Source organism: Hermetia illucens, chromosome 6 (assembly GCF_905115235.1).
Source record: "Hermetia illucens chromosome 6, iHerIll2.2.curated.20191125, whole genome shotgun sequence".
NCBI lineage: Eukaryota > Metazoa > Arthropoda > Insecta > Diptera > Stratiomyidae > Hermetia > Hermetia illucens.
This window is the reverse complement of record NC_051854.1, coordinates 77,490,530-77,515,243: the sequence shown is the minus strand read 5'-3', so window position 1 is coordinate 77,515,243 and position 24,714 is coordinate 77,490,530. Positions and strand designations below refer to the sequence as shown.

Sequence of the window (24,714 nt, the reverse complement as noted above, 5' to 3'; positions counted from 1 at the left end):
CACAGCAAATTGTGCCCTTTCCCACCCCCTTTCCTGATCGTACACATGCAGATTCTTTAGGCTAATAAATTGGGACGCTATCTACCGCGGGTTATCCAGTGTGGTGTTCCCTCAACTGAACAACACACGCATTCACACTAATAAGGAGCTAGGCACTTGTATAAGGAAATTCACCTCTGCCTCGATCTCACAACCGACAAACATGCTTCCAAAAAAGAATATAGCTACTACAAATACATGCCTTTCCCCTCAAGCCTCCTCTCGACAATGTAACAGATGTAATATTGACGACCGTCTCCTCTCTAAGATAATTAAAAACCTGCCCAGCAAAATTAATAGTGTTATTACATCCGAACTAAATACATCCTACCAGAAACTTCTTAAGTCCCTTAACCTCTCATATTTCTCCAATAATAAATCTCTCAACGTCAATTATTCCCCGATAAAAATAACTAGCTTAAAGTTCCATTCCCCTCAGGAAAAAGTATCTACTCGCGTAGCCTATATCAGCCACTTATTCAAAGCCAGGCCGCGGAAATCATCCAGTACTCAGAACTCATCAGTGCTCTCAACGTAAAAAGGATGGACATGAAAGAGTCCTTCCTATACTCTTTTCCCTCAGTCGTCTGGCCGACATTGTCAGAATTGGTCCGTTAGTCCCTTTCTTTACCTTCCAAGAAGAAGTTGAACTTGGGCTACCATGCCCCCAACGTAACAGGAGCGGGTCAGCTAGGAGAAACATAGGAAACAAGACGTCACTCAGTGCTCTAGCTGCAAACGTCTACAACCTGCAAAATGCGGCTATAATCTCCAATGTGTTAAATGCGCGGGCTCACATGTCTCCGAGGAACGCCCTCTCTCGATTGTTCAAGACAAGGCCGATATGGAGCGGGCAGTACCTCTCAAATGTGTAAACTTTGGCTTGTTGGGTCACTTCGTCAAACTACTCCAAATGTCCCCGTAGGATGAAATTAATTCAACGTAAAGAGGCCCTCTCTTTACGGCAACTCTGCTTTACACCCTTCTTCGTTACTTCCTCCCCAACATCAAGACAATGCACCGAATTGCTGCCGATTCACCGTATTCTCCAAATCTGGCCTGACCTGTTTCCTCCTTTTTGTAAATAATACCATTGTAGTTTTATTTGGATTTACTGAAAGTCCATGCCTGAGACACCAACTGTCAATCAAATTAACGGCGCATTGTATATTTGTATACACCATTCCGAGATCTCAACCACAGCCACGTCATCATATTTTGCAGTTCGCATAGTAGTGAGTTGATCTCCACAGAAGTGGCGATAGCACAACTCCTTGAGGGCAGCCTTTCGTCGTTTCGGTTGTTAGGTAGCGATCAACACCCACTTCATCACACAACAATCTCTGCGTTAGCATGGCGTAGATCCACTTTATTAGAATTTCGTCAATACCATGCTGGCGGCGTCACAGAGCTTTTGGAAGGGCGCACAGTCAAAAGCCCCTTCAATGTCCCCGAACACCCCCATCGTGTACTCACCCTTCAAGGTTGCATCCTCTACCTTTGAAACCAAGTAATGAAGAGCAGACTCACAAGAGATGATACCCAGCAACGTGATACCTCTATAATTGTTACACTGCGTGATATCTCCCTTTTTATATATGGGACAGATAATGCCTCGTTGCCAGTCGTCAGGCATTGATTCGCTGTCTTACACCTTGGGCATCAGTGGTTGAACCACTTGGTGTAGCTGGTCGCCTCCATATTTAACCAATTCTGGTTGTTTAGTAGTTCATCAAAGTACTCAACCCATCGCTTCAATAAGCCCATTCTGTCGGAAATCAGATTTCCCTCTTTGTCTAGGCAGGACGAACATCGAGGTGTGTAAGGCTTCATCCTACTAACTTGTTGGTAAAACTTGCGCGCCTGGTGCGGTTGCTCCCTGTACTTTTCTAGTTCACAGACTGTTGGTTCTCCCAGGCTTCCTTTTTCCTTCTGTGAAGTCGCTTGTCCGCTCGCCGGAGTCTTCGCGGGTGGCCGCGTCCTTTGAGAATGCAACATTGCTCAATATGCGGCATTCTTCTGCTCCCTTTCTAGCTTACATTCATCGGCAAACCAGCCGTTCCGACTCTTTTTGCGGCTGGGGCCGTATTTATGATAACGTTCTTCAGGCGATTGTGAAGATCATTTGTCGATGATTCATCTCCAGGATCTCTGTTGACTGCGACTCCTGCGGCATTCATTTCCCTCTTATACGTGTTGCGGAGGGCTGTGTTGTGGATGGCTTCAGTGTTAACTCTCACCTGATTGTCAGAGGGGATTCTGGGCGGTGTTATTATTCGCGCTCGGAGCACCATGCCAACGAGATAGTGATCCGAGTCTATATTGTCCCCCCAATATGTTCTGACATTCATCAAGGCTGAGAGGTGGCGGCGTTCGATCAACACTGGTCAATTTGGTTGAAAATGGTCCCGTCTGGAGAGGCCCACGTTTGTTTGTGGACCGTTTTCCGCGCAAACCAGGTACTTCCAATAACCATTTTGTGCCTCGTAAATGCAGAATGCATAACCATTCACTTATATTTCCAAAGCCGATAACAGCAGGTTTCTTTTTTTGGCTGACTAGGAAACCTACTCCGAGCACATGATTTACTGGATGGCCACTATAATATATGGTGTAGTGGCTTTTCTCCAGGAAACCGGTCCCTGTCCAACGCATCTCCTGTATCGCTGTTACATCAGCCCTATATTGTAACAAGGTAGGTTTTCGTCTGCAGTTTTCCATCAAGAAAGAAAGAACAGAAACTCCCGGCGATCACCACGTTGAGGTGGAGATACGGTTCGGTAGTTGAGCTGTTGATGTTGGTTCAACAGGCGTCTCACAAGTTTTGTGCTCCACTTTGAGTTCCAATCCACGTTTCGCTCTGGGATCTATACTACCCTTTGGCCGTCATTGTAATATAGCACCAGTAATACAAACGAAGTACTCCATCAACCTATTACATGTGTTAAGTCAACTCTATATTAAGCAAGACAATATATTCTAGAAACCGATTAGGCTCAATAGGAATCCGTAATCAATGTAACCAATTTCGGTGAAACTCACAATTACAAAAAAAAACTCCATTCATTAGCCTTATCCCCTAACCCTAAAACAAAAATGTCTGTCTGGATACCCAAAATGTACAATCTAGAATATAAAAGCAAATTCATCTTCTTCGGGGAATCCCGCAAATTGTTCTCTAATTGATGCTCCAAACCAATTCCGACTAACTGCTTCGGTTTTCACGAATAGAGGGCAGTTGCAACGATAACTAGAATAACCGGCAAAAACAGCTGTCAAGTTGCGAGTCAATTTTGTTCAGGGGAATTGCGCCTTTTCGTCCGCGTTCTCATGGTGGTTTTCGAGGATAACAACTACTTGATTTAATTTTGATGGTCAAATAGCCATACAGCCAGTATGTCAAAGGTAGGTTGGTACCTACGATTATTGCACAATTCTCATTAGTGTCTGCTTCCAGGACATTCGTTCATATTTTACGCTTGGAACCGCGAAAAAGCCGGCTGCCAAGGTGGAGTCAGCGCCTGTAGTGAAAAGAAAAGCCGTCGTGATTTCAAGTGACGAGGAAGATGTTCCGCGCACCCCGAAACAACCGTCGAAGCATGCCAAGAGTGGCAAAAAGAAACGCCGCATCAGCGACTCAGACGATGATGTTCCCAAGCCAAAGCAGACGCCAGACAATAAGCCAAACCTCAAGAAGTTATCGGGCGTGAAGGACAAACCCAAGAAAGCTGTTGACGTGAGTAATTTGTTTGGAGGCGAACCAAATCGAGTTGAACGTCCAAAACCGAAGAAATCTCCTGCAAAGGCTACCAACGAGGTCGACCTTCTGGACGATGATTTCGATATTTCCATTGCGGAGCTCGCCGATTCTCAATTAGAGGGCACTGAAACTGCCGTTGAGTCGAAGCCAGTCAAGGAAGAACGGTCGCGCAGTAAGAGCCGAGAAAATACTCCCAGAAAGTCGGAACGGCCAAAGAAACCAACTCCAAAGAAAGAGACCCCGAAAAAGCAAACTCCGAAGAAAGATATCCCGAAAAAGCAGACTCCAAAGAAGGAGTCCCCAACTGTGAGTCCCAAGAAAGAAGAAGGAACTCATCGCCGGGGAATAAAGAAGACTCCACTTAGCGATTTGGGTTTGAATCAGACTTCGGAGGACGAGCCACACACTTCCCCGAAGCGGAAGGCGACGAAAAAAGCTGATTTGAATTCAAGTGCGACCCCTAAACATCCAATCAAATTGATTTTATTATCAAAGGTTTTGTTGCAGGTGTCCTGTCTGATGAAGAGCGCCATGAGCGTAAGCAGCTTGCAGCAATTTTATACCAGAAGTACAAAAATCGTCAAAGCGTCATCAATCCAGGTTGCAAGGAAGTCCCTAAGGTAAGGAGACCGTTTTTGATTTGAAGCAATTTCTCTGCGGGTACCCATCTTCCCGGCAAACCTACAAGATGCGCAGGGGGTTCGCGTGACTGACATTGTCTGCACATTCTCCTTCATTTCCTGGATCCCTAAAATTAGATGCCGTTTTACACTTCCAGGGAGAACCGAACTGCCTGGCGGGGCTCTCATTTCTAGTTACTGGCATCCTGGAGTCCTTGGAGCGCGAAGAATGTAACTCCCTCATCAAAGACTTGGGCGGCAAGGTTAGCAGCACGGTAGGCAAACGCTTGGATTATCTTGTCGTGGGCGAGGAGGCTGGTCCTAAGAAACTCGCCACTGCCCAAGATTTGGGTATCAAAGTCATCAGTGAAGACGACCTTTTCGATTTGATCCGCGAACGGTCAGGAAAAGTAGACCTAAACAAAAACTCCAATAAAATTGTTCCTAAAAAGGAAAAAAAGGAGAAGGAACACGATTCTGGCGGTGGAATGAAGAGAAAGTTGCATGAAGAGCATAAAGTGAAAGAAGAGAAAAAGGTGTTGAGTCCTCCGAAGAAGATAAAAACTGAATACGATGCGCCCAGTTCGACGGAGTCCAAGCCTGCAACGGAATCTGCGGCAAAGAAAGACGAGAACTTGGCCTGGGTCGATCGGTACAAACCGACGAGTATCAAACAGATAATTGGGCAACAAGGAGCAGCCAGCAATTGTGTCAAGTAAGCGGACAGAATTTCGGATCATCCAATATAAAACAAGTTTGCTTTCTCAGACTCACTAATTGGCTTTCGAAGTGGCATTCCAATCACGATGGTAAGAAGAAGCTGCAACGACCAAATCCGTGGGCAAAGAACGACGACGGCAGTTTCTTCAAGGCAGCACTGCTGTCAGGACCTCCTGGAGTCGGTAAGTCGATTTTTAAAATAATTTATTTCGCGTGTTGAGCGGATTTCATGTTCTAGCGGAAATTTAGTTTTAAAAATAAATTTTATGCGTAGTTTGTAGTCAAAGGACACGTCGAATTGAGGAAGTCTTGCTTACAATTTTGTATTCGGCTCTGTTTTGCCAAATTAGTAGTTCCAGTTTCGTCGAATACCAGTGTGTCGACCAACCAAAACGACGGTGCAGTTCCTTCTTATTGCCATAGGAATTGTAAGCGGGGTGCTCTCATTCATCCTTAATATTCTTTTTTGGTGAAGAGTAAGTGCTATTAACATAGCATATTGACCCCAAACCCAGGGAGAAAGGTTTGAAGCCCCGGTCCTGCCGAGAAATGGGCAAGGGTTTTCGACGCATGAAAGGCATCAGGACGTAAGCAAGTTAGTCCGAGCAAAATAAATACTTGTATGCACGGCAAATGTTGGCACCCTAACTGAAAAGACCGAAGAATTCGCAAGAGCCCTTCGAAAAAAGCGCATTGATATCTGCGCTCTGCAAGCTGCGACATTGAACGCCAACGCGGTAAAAATGGCTATACACTTCTCTATTTTGGTAGCCCACACACTCAATATGGTGTTGGCATTGCCATCTCAGATGGTTTTCGTAATGCCATTAAATAAGTCGAACGATTTGATGACCGGCTGATGAAGCGACCAAAGGGTAGTATAGGTCCCAGGGCGAAACGTGGATTGGTACCCACGATGGAGCATAAAACCAGGGAAACGCCTGCTGAACCAGCACCAACCGCTCTACTGCAAACCCCTATCTCGACCTCCACGTGAGAGTTAATCTTAATGGAAAACTGCAAACAAAAGGATAAAGACGACTCCCGCGTCTAAAAACGGGACTAATTGTACCAACTGGTCCTCCAGGTTGGCGGTTGGGTAGGGCTGACAACCATACACGGACAACCGAAGATACGAAACCACGGAAGTTGCCTCAGACAGGATGGATTTTAAAACAACGAACTCGTCAACGACAACGGAATAACGATTTGCGCATTTTCTCATGGAACGTGCGCTCCCTGCACAGGCCGAATGCTGCTGAGCAGTTAGACGATACCCTGTCCCAATATAAGGCTAATATTAGGTTGGGGAAAAAGTAATGCCCTATTTTGTCAATAAATGGCGACACTTAAATATATCTTGTGCTGTACTTATCGCATCGGGTCATACTATACGGCGGTTTGAAGACGACAATCTGGGCTGCAGACGTCTCTTTGACAGTTTTATGATCGTAAGTTTCAGTCTCAAGTTATAGCGGGTCAAAGATAGAGTCCACCAAGCAAGCATAGCGTTGGTTCGATCGATTTCGTTTTGGTGTAGTGGATGTCGAAGATACACCCCATACTGGTAGGCCAATCGTCGTAGAAACCGATAAAATCGTCGAAATCATCCAAGTAGACCGGCATGTGAGCATTCGCTCGATTGGCCAGGAACTAGGTATAGTCCATAAAATCATTTGAAGCCATTTGCATAAGATTGGATTCGAAAAAAAGCTGGATGTTTGGATGCCACACGAGTTGACGCAAAAAAATCTCTTGGACCGAATTAACGCCTGTGATGTACTGCTAAAACGGAACGAATTCGACCCATTTTTGAAGCGGACTGACTGGTGATGAAAAGTGGATCACGTACGACAACCTCAAGCGAAAAAGATCGTGGTCGAAGCGTGGCGAGCTGGCCCAAACCATCGGCAAGCCCGGATTGACGGCCAGGAAGAATTGGCTGTGTTTGATGGGTTTTGGAAGGGAATCATCCACTATGAGCTGCTCAACTATGGCCAGACCCTCAATTCGGTCCTCTACTCTGAGCATCTCGACCGTTTGAAGCAGGCGATTGCCCAGAAGCGGTCAGGATTGGTCAATAGGATATGATGGTCAATGGTGTTCTGTTCCACCAGGACAATGTCCGGCCTCACACATTTTTGATGACCCGCCAGAAGCTACGGGAGCTCAGATGGGATGTCCTATCGCACCCACCGTATAGTCCGGACCTGGCACCAAGTGATTACCATCTCTCCCGGTCCATGCAAAACGCTCTTGGTGCTACTAAGTTCGCCTCAATAGAGGATTGCGAAAACTGGATGTCTGAGTTTTTTGCAAATAAGGAGAAGGGGGGGGGGGGATTTATAAGAAGGGGATAATGGAGTTGCCTTCTAAATGGCAACAAGGTTGCGAACAAAACGGCGCATAATTAACTTAAATCGGATAATTCTAAGTATGTTAAATAAAGCGTTAAAATTCGGTCACAAATACGACATTACTTTTCCCCCAACCCAATATAACAGCGTTGCAAGCGATGCACTGGACAGAAGAGAAGAGTCACTACACCATATATTATAGCGGCCATCTGGCTTTGAAAACATAAGTGAAAGGCTATGCAGTCTGCAAATTTAGAAATATAAGCCTCATAAACGTTCACACCCCTACAGAGGAGACTGCAGAGTCGGATAAGGATACCTTCCACGAGGCAGTGGAGCGGACCCTCGAAACCTGTCCCAAGTATGATATGAAAATCATACTTGGAGATTTCAATAGTGAAGTAGGGGCGGTGCCCGTATTCTGGTGATACGTCGCCGCCCATAGCTTATACATAAGGATACCAATGATAACGGACTGCATTTTATTCAGTTAGCATTATCACACGAAATGGTTGTTGGAAGTACCTGATTTGTTCGGAAAGCGGTCCACAAACACACGTGGGCCTCTCCAGACGGGAACACTTTCAACCAAATTAATCACGTGCTGATCGAACGCCGCCACCTCTCAGCCTTGATGAACATATTGGGGGGCCAATATAGACTCTAATCACTATCTCATATGGTGCTCCGAGCTCGAATTATTACCTAAAATCCCCTCTGACAATTAGGTGATAGTGAATACTGAAGCCATTCACAACACAGCCCTCCTCCTATAAGGAGGAAATGAATGCCGCAATAACCGCAGTCAACAGAGATCCTGGAGATGAAGCATCCACAAATGATCTCCACAGCCACGCGCAGAGACCTATCACGAACTCCGTCGACCGAAGAAGCGACTTGACAGATGGAAAAAGGAAGCCTGGGAGAACCAACAGATCTGTGATTTGGAAAAGAACAGGAAATAACCGCACCAGAGGCGGAAGTTTTACCAACAAGTCAGCAGGATGAAGCGTTACATACCTCGATGCCCATCCTGCCGAGACAAAGAGGGAAATCTGATTTCCGATAGAATGGGCAGATTGAAGCGATGGGTTGAGTACTTTGATGAACTACTGAACAACCAGAGCATCGGCAAGCTGTAGGTCCCGCCAACTGAAGACAACGGACAAATGCTGCCACTACCAAGCATAGAAGAATCCGTAGAATCCACCGGCTTAAAAACCATTAGTCGCCGCGAGCGGATGAAATTACCACCGAATTGGTTAAATCTGGAGGCGACCAACTACACCAAGCCTTTATGAGTTCAGGGATGGATTTTATCGCATCCGAATCCGTTGCGATTCTATGCATGATTAGGTAGGTATTTATAGTGTACATTGGGCGTCGTGTTTCATTTTACTGAAATATGCCTTGGAAGGCGATCTTAGACAAATAGTCCATCTACGGTAGCAGGATATTCGTAAAGACTTATGTAGGAGAAACTAATTCTCTCCCCAATATGGGAGCCCAACAAAAATAGTTAGAATCCCGATTTTATAATTTACAGTGGAATAGCATGAAATCTAAGTTATGCCCGATCTTAATATGTACAATCGTCATTTGTTTTTTGCATCCTCCGCTCCAGGTAAAACAACTACAGCGACATTAGTGTGCAAAGAATTAAGCTTTGATATAGTTGAGTTCAATGCATCCGACACCAGAAGCAAAAAATTGTTGAAAGAGGAAGTCTCAGAGCTACTTAGCAGTAAATCTCTTTATGGTTACTTTCACGGTGATAAAAAAACAGTTACCAAAAACCACGTACTCATCATGGATGAAGTTGACGGTATGGCTGGTAACGAAGACCGTGGCGGCATCCAGGAGCTCATTGCACTCATTAAAGAAAGTTCGGTTCCAATAATATGCATGTGTAACGATCGAAATCATCCGAAGATGCGCTCATTAGTCAACTATTGTTATGACCTTCGATTCAATAAACCTCGTATGGAACAAATCAAAGGTGCCATGATGTCAGTTTGCTTCAAGGAGAAGTTCAAAATTCCACCAGCTAAGCTTGAGGAGATCATCGCAGCCACTAACAACGATATAAGGCAAACATTGAACCATCTATCACTTTTGAGTGCCGGCAAAGAACTAGATTTAGGGCAGCGCGAAGGCAAAGATAATACAGCGAAAAAAGATTTGAAGTTGGTACGTATGAAATAAAGTAACAGATAGATGGGTTGGTGGGAATTCAAAAGGCTTAGATCATGCGCTGGTTCTTAGTAGCTAGCAAATATGAAGTGTCCATATTCGTTGCAGTAATAAATGATGATGATGAATTTCAGGGTCCGTGGGAAGTCGTCCGAAAAGTGTTTTCAGCGGATGAACATAAAAACATGACTCTAGACGACAAGGCAGATTTATTCTTCCACGATTACAGTTTGGGCCCATTGTTTGTCCAACAGAATTATCTTTCAGTTTTACCTAAAGTTCCAAAGTAATTATACAATTTTTTATCATCAAATTTAGTGCTAAATGATTGCAATTTCCGTAGACCCCAAGTTCCACAACAAGTAGCTCTCGCAGCAAACTCATTAAGCTTAGGCGATTTAATAGAAAAACGTATACGATCAGCTTCCGCTTGGTCACTACTCCCCACCCAAGCAATGTTCAGTTCCGTTATGCCTGGCGAGTACATGGCCGGACATTTTACAGGGCAAATCAACTTCCCAGGATGGTTAGGTAAAAATTCAAAAAGAACTAAGCGAAGCCGTTTGGCGCAAGAACTGCATGATCACACCAGGGTCAAAACATCTGGGTCGAGATTATCTATTCGGCTGGACTATGCACCCTTCCTATTAGATGCCATTGTACTTCCCTTGAAGGAAAAGGGTTTAGATGGCGTACATGATGCCCTAGAAGTTATCAAAGAATATAGATTGCTTCGCGAAGATATGGAATCTCTGATAGAATTGACATCATGGCCAGGCAAGAAAAATCCTATGGATGCGGTTGATGGCAAAGTAAAAGCTGCTTTGACTCGCGCTTATAACAAGGAAGTTTTGGCGTACACTTACTCAGCGATGGCTGGTGTTAAGAAGAAACGAGCAGAACAACAGGATGAGTTAGGAGGACTAGAAGAAGAGGGAGATGGAGTATTTGTCGTTGATGATGAAGAAAATGAGGAGGAAAACAAGTTGGAGAACGATGCATTGATTAAGGTAAGTCGAAGCCCGGCAAAAACCAAATAATTATTGAATTCAATTCCAGGCAAAGAAACGACCGGCTGAGAAAGGGGCAGCAAAAGCCGAAACCAAAAAGACTGGAGCTGGTACTTCCAAAGGAAAAGCCGGTAGCAGTAGAAGCAAGAAGTGAATGTTTAGTTAATACGTATATATTATTGTACAAAATATTCCATGAATAATAAAATCTCCGTTGTAGTAAGAGTATTTAACAGGAGTTTGTAGTTTTTAAGGATCAAAAGTAATATGCATTTCCCTCGGGATTCATCAGGTTGAGTTTCGAGTCAGTCTGTTCGCTACCACGACAGCGGGACACCTTTCAAAAACTTCATTCTAGCCTAGCATCCGAAAGCCTGAGAGCGATTGAAAGAACAATGGCACGATACATTTTTAATTTGAAATCATTGACGTGTAATAACAAAGTCCATTTGTCATCTCTATCGATCGTCGACACTTCAATGGATTTGATTTCGAAATCTGTTGGACTCCTCTTTCATGAATTTGTGGTGGAAGGCCGATGTCGTCGGTCTTCATGGGCCAATTCTTGTAGAAATTGATCGTCTTGGTGGCATCCCGAAACACTCCAATTTCAACCTAGAAGAGAAAAAATCATAGTTCGTGCCGCATATTACTGTTTTGAATGGAAAATATACAAAGAAATCTCAATGAATCATGAGCAAAGACTCTTCACTCCAGGCTTAGGTAGGTAAGTATCGGTGCGTGCACTGAACAGCTCAATTAGCGTTGTGGTACGCCGGTTTGATCCCACAGACTAAGATGGCGACTGCCATTGGGAGAGCAAAGGGGGCAGAATGTAGCCAGCTCAGATCTTCAGAATCAACCCATAGCATTCACGAAGCATTGTAGGTGGGGGACCCTGCGACTAGAGATCTCTTTAAGGTCCTCAACGAATTGTTTACCTAGTGTCGGCAGTTTGGTTCTGGCTAGAGGTGGGCAATCGTGAAGGAAGTGTCTGAAGCTTTCTCCCTCCTCTCCGCCGCTTCTGTGATGCAATTTTTTAGGGTATGACTAGTCTGGCGGCACACATCCCCTATTCGGCAATGCCCCGTACAGACCGCCGTAATCCTGCACGCATTTCCACGAGCCTGGCCGGGTCTTATTATAAGCAAACCAAATCTTCCTTACCTTGGCGCTGGTGATGAGCCCTCGCCACCTAAAGTTAGCGACTACAAAGTAGTGTGGGTAGATTCCATCTCTGACAATCGCTGCCGGGGCGCAGATTTCCATGGGCAGAGCCGCACCTGGCCAATTGGTTTGCCTCCTCATGTTCCTATGACCGACAACCCAAATTACGATGACTTTCATCGTGCCGTCCAATTCAGCGCGTCCCTGCACCATTCTACCAGCCTGGAAGATGTTGCCACTGAGTACAAAGCCTTAATGGCCGTCTGGTTGTATTTCAGAATGGCTACGTTACGCTTGGGGTTTGGATCTTGCCGTCAATAGACTTATAGTAATGCCAGTACTTCCGTCTGAAATAAACGTGCGAATCCTGGGAGACCGTAAGACTCGGCCACACTGCATCCCAGAAAAACCCCGCACTGACTTCACAGGCCATCTCTGATTCGTTGGTGAAGAATATTGTTTCATAGCCTTTCAACATCGCCGGTTGTCCACTCTACCCTGGTTGTAGCAAAGTTCCCGTGTGGGGTAGTTCATTAGAAATGCCCAGAGCTGCCGAGGTACTTCGTCTAGGATGTTAGTATCGCCGTAGGGCACCAGTGTCCAACATTCGGGCGCACGTAGTCTGACAGCACAGTGCGCTGCAGTGTATTTAACATGGAGGCCTAGAAGGAGTAGGAGTATATTGAGGGCATCTCCCGGGCAGATCTTCAGAGCCCCACAGCCCATACACATGGTTCTTTGAATCTTATTAAGCTTGGTTGTATTGTACTTCTTGTTCAGCGCCAGTCACCACACAACATAACCGTACGTTAGGATGGGACAAACTACCCTTGCATGTATTCAGAGAATCATCCCCGGCCGAACACTCTATTTTCTTATAAATGTTCTCTTGGAGGCGTACAAGGCTATACAGGTCTGCTTAACACTCAATTTTATGTCCAGTCTTCAATTTAATTTAGGATCCAGGATGACGCCTAGATACTTTACATTCGAGGAAAGAGGCAATCTTTGTTCATTTAGCCGCGAAAAGTGGAATTCGGGCACCGAAATCTTGGTGGTAAAAAGCATTAGCTCTGTTTTGGTTAGATTTATGCTGGGTCTACATCTTGCAGCCCACAGGCACAACTTTCTCAACGCCAATATCATCGAGTTGTTGACATACGCCACCAATTTACCCCGCTCCTGTCCAATGTAGAATTTCATGCATGACTATCAACCAGAGTCACAGGTCTGATCAAGTGGCTACCTCCCAGATCAAATTGGAGCAACCTAGTTCTCAGTATGGATATTATCCAATGAGTAAGAAACCCCTGCAATTCTATTGTGGTTAAAATTTCCCTAATGTTGGAACTAACGATATTAAATTCTTCCTCTACATCCAGAAAGACAGCTAGGATTATATTGCTTGTAGTGTAGCGACCGCTAAGTAGCGTGAATAGCGGTTTTTATGAATTTCCCTTTGAGGGAGGCGTCGTGATACTTGGGGGAGGGCGCCCTCTTCATTATCGCCCTTAAATCAATATCCAGTATGCGCTCCAAGGTCCCCAGCACGAAAGAGGTGAGACTGATTGGCTGAAAGTCTTTCACGGGCTCACGGCCGCGCCTGCCCGCTTTCCGTAAAATGCGATACATATCTGAAAGAAATGCTGCTCCAGCAAATCTCTGCAACCGTAGCACAACCCTTTCTTATTGTTTCTGTAGCATGACTGGTATTATATCATCTGGGCCCGGAGATTTATATGCAGAGAAGTTGTTTATATCCTACCTGATTTTATCCTTGGAAATGCTGCATACCTTCCAAGTAAAACTCTTGACTCACAGTCCTCCTTGCTGGCACTGAAGTGCGCGCGAATTAGCAGCTCCAGGATCTCACCAGAAGATCCCGCCCAGGAGCTTTCCCACTTATTACGAAGGATGGGCTCCTATGTTTCTTGGCCAGAATCTTAATGACTCTCATAGACTGGTTGATGCTTTTAATGTTATAAGACCAGTTCAATCAGGATCGCTTGATGGCAGTTTGGGTGGCCAATTTGTACTTCAATATTTGTACCTGTCTTTTTGCTGTATTTTGATGGCTACGAGACTTTGAAGGCGGTTTCGAATGCAGGAGTTTCGATCTTCGACTCTAGTTCGTCTGTCGTGCGAATATTGGCGATTCGCACACTAGAGACTTTGTTCTTGAAAACTTAACCAAACTTTCTCTGAAAGGGTTGAAGTTCTCTACAACGAGATTGAGCTGCGATCTGAAAAGGACCTCAGTTCAGACACTCCAATTCTCCACCGAGAAAGCCACATTGTCTATCAAGGATTTCCTCTCAACTGCTGCAGTTCTCTGAGCTGGAATGGAAGGCAGATACATGCTGACATACTACCCTTGTTAGACATTGATTAGTTTGTGTTGATAATTAAGTCAAAGAGATATTAATTTCTTTCATTGATTCCCGAGCTGGTAATCAAATGTTATTCTTCTAGTGGAGCTAATCGGACGTGAGCCATATAAGTTGAAGAGATACACACGTTCTCCGCTCCCGCCTGGTCCAATTGAACCAAGGTTAGGTCGCTGGAGGTCAGGTTCAGACACAGAAAAGCGTGCAGGCACTTCCAGGCGAGGATACATGCTCTAGCTCAGTTCCGATCAGTGTCTCTTGTGCTGTGGAATAATTTGTAATATTTACTTTGGAGCTCTTTGATGGTTTGCTCCCCTCCGCTCCAGGGAAGACCAGCAGGTAAGCTGAGGCGCACTTTGAGTGTTACAGATTTATTTGCGCTACCTTCAGCATGACCTGCTTTGCATAGAGGAATTATCGTTTCCTCTCGGACCCTCGCCTGTCCAGTGCTTCTAGGCATTTATTCGGAGTAGAAAAGGTTGACTGAAGTTCCCCCTTCCCTTGCTTCAGTAGTCCATGGAAATCCTGGGATTTTGAAAACTCAATTATTGGACGAGCTTATCCTTGTTCGCGCAGATCTTCAATAACCAGATGCGAGCAACCGGTCTCCTGGGAATCTCGTAATATGGAACTATCTTGAACATTGCGCCCTCCCAGGTGACCAACGAACTGAGAACATTCCTATATAATTGGTCCTCGTATGGTATCGCCTAGTACCCACGCACCACCTTGGAGAAACTCGATTTGCAGTCCAGGAGACGTTCGATGACCACATTCAACAGCCTGGCTACAACACTGTTCTATGCTTTCCGGCGCTAGTTTGCCACTATCAGAATTACCATCCGCCAACGCCACGCGTATGTGACTCCTGGTCGCGTCGCGGAAAGCTTTGGTGATATGTACCTCATCGACCAGCCGCTACCGTTTCACTATTTGCAGAGGTTACTTTTTGCTTTGTTGTTCGATCTTATCTTGAGATCAATACTCTCTAGGTCCAGTTCGACGATAATGCTTTTCAAGCTAGAAACCCATAGTCCCACCGCCGGAATTCTCCTTGAGGTTTCTGTTGTTGGTTTGCACACTGCGGTGCTGCGCCTGATATTGGCTTTAGTGGTCTCGATAGCTACTGCCTCCTGGCTGCAAGTCAACACCGCGTCCTCCGTTATGTGCCTGGCATCACCACCGTTTCTTCCTCTATCGTCCGGTAATCCGTGAAAAATGTCCAGCCTGACTATCCCGGCCACCAGAGTAAGAGTCTTACTTGAAAGTGGAGGTGCCCAAGGTATTCACACCCACATTTTCCAGTCGAAATAAATTTCGAATGTTGTTAACTCTGCTGCGCCACAAAAGTGTTCAAAGAAGAGTATAGCAGCTCTCACTACACTCTTTCATTGGTAACCGGTTTCACAGTGTTCCAATTCCTTTTGCAACACTTTTCTATTGAAAGGTTTTCAGAAACCGTAAATTTTTTCCCTCCCACTTCTGTCCCCTGTTATCCCGGAAGGTGTACTTCCAAGAGTGTCTGTGAGTTCTTTCCGGTTTTCTAAGCGTGAATACTGTAAGTTTCGGAAGTTTAACCAGTCTTCATTCTTATTGCTTTTACAAGCAAGATTTCAAACTCGTCTGGTTGATTTTCTGAATTTTTGCAGATCAAGGAATGCAAAGAACTGATTTGCCTCGGGAAATAGGGCAAAACTCTTCAAAGTACTCTAAAAGTGTGCGATTCAGAGTTGCCAATTGATCTTCTATCACCAAAGGAGTCCTAGTTGATTAATTGATTAAATAATTAAAGATTTCACTTGAAAATAAAAAAGATTCTTCATTATGGAGCTTAATCGAGCTAACAACTATCCAGTCAACAACTTAAACCAGAATGTTCAATATTCTGTTATAATTTACAACATACACAATAATTACCATACTAAGAATATATTAATTTAGTTTCGTAAATTAAATGGCCCCCTTAATAGATTGGACATTTATTTGCAGTAAGCGCAATTGAATTTCATTATTAATTGCAGTTATCATTACCAACTTTGAATATTAATCTTATATGTATCTTAACATCCAGGATTCCGTCTTTGTATTACAGTATGTTGGCCTGCAAATGAGGGACTGAAGCCCCCCCCCCCACTCCCACATTTCCGAGCCCCGCGAATAAGTGCATTGCGACGAAACACTTCAGTATTTGTTAGTGGACATTCACGGTCAATTTCGTCGATTTTTGAGGCTTTTGGGATCTCTCCCCTCTTGCTCGACTCCGGCCACTCAGAATATACTTTTGATCATCGTCCAAATCATATTAAGTCATTACACAGTTGACTTTAAGAGGCTAGTTTGCCACTTTAATGATTATGGCTTTTAATCCGATAAGAGGTGGTGTCTGTGTCTGTGGTGGTAATGGGTTAAGAGGGTCATCGCGTGTATGGGATTCGCGGAATCGAATTTTTTTTGGCATCAATTGTATCTGGATATAGTATAGTTTTTTTAATATTCGGAGTTCGGAAATTATTGTGATTAATTAAACACGTAATAAGTCACATGCCAGATTTATGTCGATTGCCATAATAAAGCGCGTATTTATCAGTCGGAATGACGTTCGAATGACTTCACCAAAAGGACAAGAATTGAAGCCAAGGCTATACATGTGTTTCTTGAAGAAACCTAATGTTTGTGGACTAGGTATAGATCAGTTGGCCATCAGCCAGACAGCTTTTAGGGGTATCGAATTGGTGGACCTCGGTGCAAAACCGGGATGTCTGGAGCTCCTTATTAAGGCACGCCTAGACCGGATACCGGTTGTTGCGCCGTTGATGATGATGATAAGATTTTATGGCTAAAAATCACATTCTACGTTTTAAATGCGTTTTTCTCGAAACTTTATACTGAAAATCTGCTGCCACCATAGCCCAAAATCTATCCAACGAAATTCTTTGAAATTTTTACGGTCTGCAAACTAGGATAATTGCAATTCATTCGATAGTTTTTTTATTCATTAAAGAAGCCTTAAAAAACGCCAAAATTCACAAAAAAAGTTTAACACTGCGCCAAAAATTTAGCCTTTAATATTTTTTAATAATCCTAGTTTGAGGACTCTACCTTTTCTTTTTCTTTAAGATGATCGCAACGTCCCCTAGCGTGGCAGCAGTAAAACACCTTTGTTTGGAGGTGGATGTATAAATTGCTCTGTATTTCAATAATAAACTATGCTAAACTAACTGGAAAAATTGCTACGCATTCTCAAGATATTAATAAATATATGGTGAAAAATTCGTATTTGTATCTTCATCCAGTTCTTCACAAAAAAATTCTCAAAAAAGCGAGAAAAAAACGGCCTCCATCCTTAAGTTCTTTTTGATAAGAACTACAGTATTTTTCTCATCAGCTCACTCAACTGTCTCTATTGATGTTACAGTTGGAACGGTCTTCTGATTTATAGAAGAGACGAGACAAGAAATGTTTGAATTTAGAACTTTCCATTTAATACATTGTTGGGAGGTTTATTCTAGGAAATCATAACGGTTTTCATCACGTTTTGGATCTATATTTGAATGTTTGTGAATATCTGATCCAGTGCTCACATTTTTCGTATTATCAGGGGGCTAGGGTCTTAACGTTCGACACTAGCGTGGGCACCACAATCCTTTCTATCATTCTGTAAAGGGGCAATTGCCACAGAAACAAAAACATCAAATTTGTACTGCAATGGAAATTTAAATTCCAGGATGTATTTTTAACATATCATTCGTTGTTACGCTAATACTTAAATTTTCTAACTTACAAGTTAATGCGTGGTTATCACAATACTGAATTGATTAAGATTCATAGGTTTGGTGTATTGCATACTCTGAGTTCATATTACTTTCGTATCAAATATCAGAAAATATGAAATTTACTTCGGTTTTTACTCTACGTAGTTTCCCATTGAGTGTAACTTACATCGTTACAGAATTTTCATATCTAATGGAAACGCTGTGTCCCAACTTCGAAGTTGTTCAAATTCCAGGACGGATGTCCATTCGTTGTCAACAAAGCAATATTTATAAATGCCGGTTCCCGAAATGCTGTACAACACATTATCGATGGAGAACAATTCATAGAATTCTCTAGGTTGGACAGGAACAAATGAAGTCAATATAAAAAGCTGCGGTGGGAAAAGAATCGCTCACCTGTCTGATTTGAACTCTATCATTTCCCAGCAGTTCACCCTATTGTCATATCGCTCCATACAATTTCCAATTCCCTCCGAACAGTATACACTTCCAGAAATAACAGCGCTACTGCAATAACTGTTCACTTGATTCATACTAGCGATTGTTTCCCAATACCCTACACGCGGATCAAATCGCACAGCAGTGGACAAACATTGGCTGTCATTTTCGCCTCCCATTACGTATAGCTGATTATCTGAAATATACAATAAGAGAAGCATTATTTACTCAAGCGAAAATAGAACTAAAATCATAAATGAACATACCAAGTACAGCAGCACCTAATGATGTCCTCTCTTCACACATAAGTTCAATATCGAAGGAGCGGCCTGTATATAAATCGTAAACTTCCACATCAGCCAATGATCCGATTGCATTCGTTCCACCAATTGTATAAATCAAATCATTCAGAAGACAGGACCTATGGTGCGACCGAGATACTATCAGTGGACTTAACTTCATCCAGTTATTTCGATAAATGTTGTAGGAATAATGATTTCTTGTACTCTTCCGATCAATGGCGCCACCCTGTATGAAAAGCGAATTTTTGTAACCAACCATGCTAATAGCAAATGCCTTTTCGGGAAACTCTGCCAAAGGCACAGTTGTTTTCGTTTTTAATCCATATCGATACAGATCGCCTGTTTCGCCAATTTTATCCAAAAAGAAAATATTACATTCGATTTCCGTAGAATGCAACGATTTTGATACCCATTCGGAGCAAGACTGGGTTTTCATTAACAGGTCCTGTTGTTTGACCAAATCTTTCCCAACGAGAAGGGGATGAACAAATTCAAGAAGTTTATTGATGTCTTTGGATCGATTGGGCGGATCATGGTTCACCCAGCGCATTATCCCCGAGAATATTATGTCATCTGTGTGATGGTGTATAGTTTGATTTGATAGTAAATCGAGAAGCTGTTGGATAAAAATTATTTTCATTGAAAATTTAAGAATGCAATCAGAGTGTTCAATAATTTATGTTAGCCACAAATAGCACGTGGTAAATGGAAGTAGAGTTCGGACCTCGCGAATACCTGCGCTGTATTATAAGACGCAGGACGGCAGGTGATGTTCTTAGAGCCGCCTCCATCAAACCCGAGAAAAGCTTGAAAAATATGCATAAATCCAGATAGGTTGTACGCTGTTGTAAGAGGAGAAGGTTCGGAAAGGGGAGGTGGGAGGGATAATCCATACGAGGAAAGTTTTTCTTAAAGAAAAGTGAGTTTTCAAGAGCAGGACAATCACAGTTACGGGAGGGTGACCAGATCACGGAGCAGTATTCGAGGGTATTTTTTATGAGGGAGTTGAAGAGAGCTAAGGAGGTTTGAATGGAGTCAAACTCAAGGAAGAAGCGAAGTATAAGGCCTGATATTTTTGCTGTTCGATTGAAATCTTTGAAGTAATGGGTATCGAAGCCGAGCTTATTGTCTAAAGCAACTTCGAGGTCAGTTTTGACATGATAAGGAATACATTCATAAGTGGCCACTTCACTGTAGGCAACACGCCTACCAGAAAGGCAAAGCAAAGGAGACAGCACTCTATGAGCTTATGGCAAAAATTGAAAAGACGATTATTACGTCTTTAGGCGCATTCATGAACATCGAAGATGCCTTCAATTATATCTCATTCACGGCGATTTGTGACGTGACGTGACAAAACAGCATGGAATCGATCTGCGGTTAATCAGTTGGATTCTTAACATGCTGGAGCGGAGAGAGATCCACATACTGATCGGACAGAAATACACAACGCACCGTTGATTTGATTGACAGTTGGTGTCGTAATATATATTATATATTATGTATATATTATGTGATAGAATATACTTTCGGGTGATATTGACAATTTGCAAAGACGCGACAACTTTGACCTATTATAACTTTGTTAGTAATAGTGCGATTTCCATCAAACTTGGTAAGATCATGCTCTATATTGTAGCCTACATTTTGTGGCTTTAGGATGAACTTACGAAGGGTTTTGCAGCCAATTACTAAAAATTATAGTAATATGCTATTATTAACTTTATTAGAAAGGATATCGGTATGGAGGGTATTTCGGAGCCTAGGCACCATCTAATGGAAACCTTTTGATTTTTTTCAGATTTGAGTACTTTCTAAGAATGGGTCCGTTCAAGAGATGATTACTTTCGACCCCCCGCACTTCCCACCTTACCGAAAAGTATTAATCAATACCTTTCATTTGATACTCCACATGACTATATTTGGTGAAAAAAAATGAGATTCCTCCAAATTTCAGCAATTTTCCTGGCACCCACACCGCCCAACACATATACCGTTTTGAAGCTCAGAACCTCCCTAAATAGTAGTGATCACGAATTAAGCTCCTTTTCTCGAAATTCTCAATGTTAATGGAGATATAAGCGTTTAGAGTTCTTCTAAAGATTCCTCCAATTTTCAGCAATATACCATTTTGAAGCTCAGACCCTCACCCGATAGTAGTGATTACGAATTAAGCTCCTTTTCTCGAAATTCTCAATACTAAGGGAGATATAAGCGTTTAGAGTTTTTGCCAAGAGTCCTCCGAATTTCAGCAATATACCATTTTGAAGCTCTGACCCGGTTGCACGGTTTTCGAATTATTCGTAAAAACCGTTGAAAAACATCCAAACGTTTGAATATAAATAACTCGAAAAGTACTACATTTACGAAAAAAATTTTACTTAGAATCGACCATTCAATCAATTTCCGTGGTTATTTCCAAAAAAATGTTCCTTACGGATGGGGGGAAGGCTGCCACACCCGTCTGCATGTCAATCGGTCTTGACTGAAAGAATTCGGAGGAAACTTTAATGAACTGTAATAGGTAGACAACTGAAACTCTAAACAAAGTTCGAAAATAGTCCCAAAGTTAACCACTTATTTCCCCATCTACTTTGTGGCCAACATTTATGTATTTCGGAAATGATAAAAGGCATACCTCATCAAAATTGAGCTGTAAAAATTCTTCACATTCTACAACTTCATGAAAACATCCAGCAGCGAATTTTTCAGCGTATTTCTGTAGCTCAAAGCAATCGTTTTTACCTACAAAAAAATAAATAATAGAACAGCCCCTTTTTGAAATCTCATTCTTAGGTACCTGCAAACCGTTTAATACCGATACAATTACTTGGCTCAAGTGCGTCCTTCAAGTAGTCGCAGCAATTTTTTTGAACAAATGTCATCTGTAAAAAGGTAGCAACAGAAAGGACATTCTGTACGTTATCAGTGTCAATTTCTATTTCGCCAGTGTACATGTAATACACTAAATCCTCCATGACTAGCGGATCCAAATCATACAGTACAACATCTTTCTTGCTGCTTTCTGAGAACGTCCCTGAAAAAAAAACACAGCCGTTATTTACATAAATAGTTGTAGTTGTTGGCGAGACAAACCGCAGAACATAGCATGAAAATATGGACTACTTGCTGCTAGTATATTTTTATGTGCTGGGATCGATGTGTTTGAAATCTTGAGGATAACATCGCATAACTGAAAAACCAGTTTGTGTATGTTACTAATTATTCAGGAAAATATAGAATAAAGTGAACATTACCTGGTTTTCGATGCGGAGACTATTCAAACTAGTTAAAAGATCCGAACTATATTTTTTATTGACAAATTTTTCATGCATTTCGATGTTTATGTTGGATATTCTCCCTGAAAATAAAATGCAATTCAAACCAAACCAATTCAATTAAAAGAACTAAGATATGGGATAAATGTTGGGCAAGTTGCAATGTTGCAATGAGGAAATCTGCGGAAAAAAGCCGACATATCCGTTATTATACAAGATTTAAGGGAAAGGGGTGCAATCCGTGATCGCTAATTCAGGGGGAGGAAAGGCTGAAAAGTAGTATAAAATCTGGAGTTTAATGAGAAACCAAGTCTCGCAGGAATATATGACGACGGACAAGATAATTGTCTGGTACAGTAGAAGCTTTAAACATACGGTGAGACGTTTCAAACGGAAGAGTTTTTGTAGACTGAAATAGGCACTGTAGGGTGTCAACAACGGTGCGCGGATTGCACTGTGACTGTGATTTTTTACCCCAGATAGGGAACATTTTCAACGGTCTCAAAGTTGTAGTCTCCTATCTTTGTTGCTTTTAATGCCTTCTGTTGAGCAAAGCTATTGTATGTTGCTGTTACTTCCTTTTTGATACTGAGGGTGTCAGAATATACTTGGTCTTGCCTTCACTAATGTGTAAGATCTCGCGTTTCTGTTCGATTTGGATTAAGGAAGTTTGTACAGCTCAGATTGTTCTTCCCATTTTATCAATATCGTCATCATAACTTCAAGAGAATAATACTATTGGCACATTAGACCTCACTTTTTCCAAACGATCCTATTGCTTTTATTGCTGATTTGCATGGAGTGAACCTTTTTTGATATGAATCGATTATGTTCTGGGTGTATGAGGCTATCCGGTGTAGCAAGATAACGAAGGATATCTTATAGATGGTAGTCAGCAACATGATAACTGGATAATTTATCAAACATTGATTCGTCGTCTTCAAGGTTTGGGCGAGTTAATGAACTATTTGCTCCAGTTGCTTGCCATATTTAACCAATTCGACTATAATTCCACCGGCGAACTTATGATTCTTAAGCCGAGTAGCCTCTTCATTTGGCGTCATTTATAACTTCCCTGGTCTGGCCTGGCAATAATGTACATTAATTACATCAGAATGATGAAATGCCCTTTTTGGACGTAGACATATATAGGCTTCCCTTGAGCTACATAACGTCTTTAAAAGAAAGGTCCTTATAAGAATAGTTCTGAGACATTTGCGTTTCCTGCCTTGCCAGCATATGTAGGAAACCTAAAAATTAGCCACTACTTAAGAGTATATCACTTGAATAAGCACATACCCTGTTTCAAATAATTGCTTAGAATTTCAATTAACCGATTCAGTCACTAAACCACTTTTCTTGATGCCGCACAACAGCACCCATTGATTGGTGTAAACAAATCAATCACTTGACATTTGCTAATTTTTTGTACAGCTGATATCTATAGCTGCTGTACCTAGTCACCGGAAGATGTCGCCACTAAGGCCGGAAGTGCGTAATGGAGGCTGGTGGTGGCCGTTATTAATTCACAAAATGGCTTGTATATAACTCCGCTAAAATTGCATCTTTGCGGAATGCAATGATCATCAACGGCGCAACAACCGGTATCCGGTCTAGGCCTGCCTTAATAAGGAACTCCAGGCATCCCGGTTTTGCGCCGAGGTCCACCAATTCGATATCCCTAAAAGCTGTTTGGCGTCCTGACCTACGCCATCGCTCCATCTTAGGCAGGGTCTGCCTCGTCTTCTTTTTCTTTTTGCAGAATGCAATAAAGAACCTCAAGTGGAGTTGAAAAGTTAACACTAGCGTGTTGATTTCTATGTCAACCTTTCAGTTGCATAAAATATAGTTTATGAAATAATAGTCGTAGGGGCACACTAAGAGGTAAATTAGCTTGACCGTGATGATTACCCTGATTTGACTTAAGCACTCATTCATTGAAGCACAACCTTCCATTGCGACAGCCTATGCTCTAACCATTAAGCCATTCGGTCACAGTACGTCAAACAGTTCCCGAAATTTTCACTTTTTTAGTTGGCTATGGTTGCGAAATTTACTCAATATCTCTACTCTATGATGGCGGCATCAACATGGCGCGCAACAGCAAGAAAAACAAGTTTAAAAAAGTTAAATCATTCTTCTACCTGGGGTCCAAGCTGCTAACAAAAACTAAAGAATCCATGCAAACAGCAAACTGGGTCAATTTTAGTCTATTAAAATTCTTGAAAACTTGAGTCATAAACAAACACAATTGCGAACTCTTAGCGGCTTTCGAGAAGATCTTCCTGAAGAAGATATCGTCAGTGATAAAATCAGGGTCATCAAGTTGGGGGGTCTCTTAATCCAAATAGTCGCGGGAGACGCTGATCAGAAAATCTATAAGATTTCTCTATTCATGAACTACTTACCATACAAGTTGACCTAAAGAAGTCAGCATTGATAAATCATGTCCTACATTCGGGTTGTTTCGTTATGAATCTTGCGGTTAAGCGAAAAAACAAGCTGGGTTTATAGGACATATGTATTTTCCTCGATAATAAAGGCATTGAGTCTGCTCGTTTTTAAAGTTTTGTGTGAAACAAAACGGGATCCTGATCGTGTAGTTTGCAGTAATCCGCTATTAGTAGCACTGTTCCTCAGAAAACTGGGATAGGAACTTTGTTTCCGAAG

At 42.5% G+C, this 24,714-nt stretch overlaps 2 protein-coding genes across 2 annotated transcripts; one reads left to right on the top strand and one right to left on the bottom strand.

The window, feature by feature from the left end:
• The first annotated feature begins 3,304 nt into the window (after positions 1 to 3,304).
• Positions 3,305 to 10,919, top strand: LOC119660189 (replication factor C subunit 1). Its single transcript, XM_038068603.1, has 9 exons — positions 3,305 to 3,444; positions 3,497 to 4,250; positions 4,307 to 4,419; positions 4,578 to 5,134; positions 5,188 to 5,321; positions 9,121 to 9,686; positions 9,824 to 9,975; positions 10,033 to 10,699; positions 10,749 to 10,919. The coding sequence occupies exons 1-9, from the start codon at positions 3,436 to 3,438 to the stop codon at positions 10,851 to 10,853; spliced, it is 3,057 nt and encodes a 1,018-aa protein (XP_037924531.1). The 5' UTR covers positions 3,305 to 3,435; the 3' UTR covers positions 10,854 to 10,919.
• A 7,028-nt stretch (positions 10,920 to 17,947) lies between these two features.
• On the bottom strand, positions 17,948 to 23,474 carry LOC119660507 (kelch-like protein 20). Its single transcript, XM_038069104.1, has 8 exons — positions 23,344 to 23,474; positions 22,024 to 22,127; positions 21,863 to 21,959; positions 21,567 to 21,803; positions 21,405 to 21,511; positions 18,731 to 19,382; positions 18,423 to 18,660; positions 17,948 to 18,359 (listed from the first exon to the last, which is right to left on the bottom strand). Exons 2-8 carry the CDS (start codon positions 22,099 to 22,101, stop codon positions 18,197 to 18,199), a joined length of 1,572 nt encoding a protein of 523 aa, XP_037925032.1. The 5' UTR covers positions 22,102 to 22,127; positions 23,344 to 23,474; the 3' UTR covers positions 17,948 to 18,196.
• Positions 23,475 to 24,714: the final 1,240 nt, after the last annotated feature.

Excerpts from the sequence above, each read along its gene's own strand:
- LOC119660189 (XM_038068603.1), top strand. Across the intron at positions 4,251-4,306 it reads AAAAGCTGATTTGAATTCAA|GTGTCCTGTCTGATGAAGAG; the intron begins GTGCGACCCCTA and ends GTTTTGTTGCAG. Across the intron at positions 5,322-9,120 it reads GTCAGGACCTCCTGGAGTCG|GTAAAACAACTACAGCGACA; the intron begins GTAAGTCGATTT and ends CCTCCGCTCCAG.
- LOC119660507 (XM_038069104.1), bottom strand. The coding sequence starts at position 22,101 with ATGCATGAAAAATTTGTCAATAAAAAATATAGTTCGGATCTTTTAACT. Across the intron at positions 21,512-21,566 it reads CGGTATTAAACGGTTTGCAG|GTAAAAACGATTGCTTTGAG; the intron begins GTACCTAAGAAT and ends ATTTTTTTGTAG. Across the intron at positions 18,360-18,422 it reads ATAGAGTTCAAATCAGACAG|AGAATTCTATGAATTGTTCT; the intron begins GTGAGCGATTCT and ends TGTCCAACCTAG.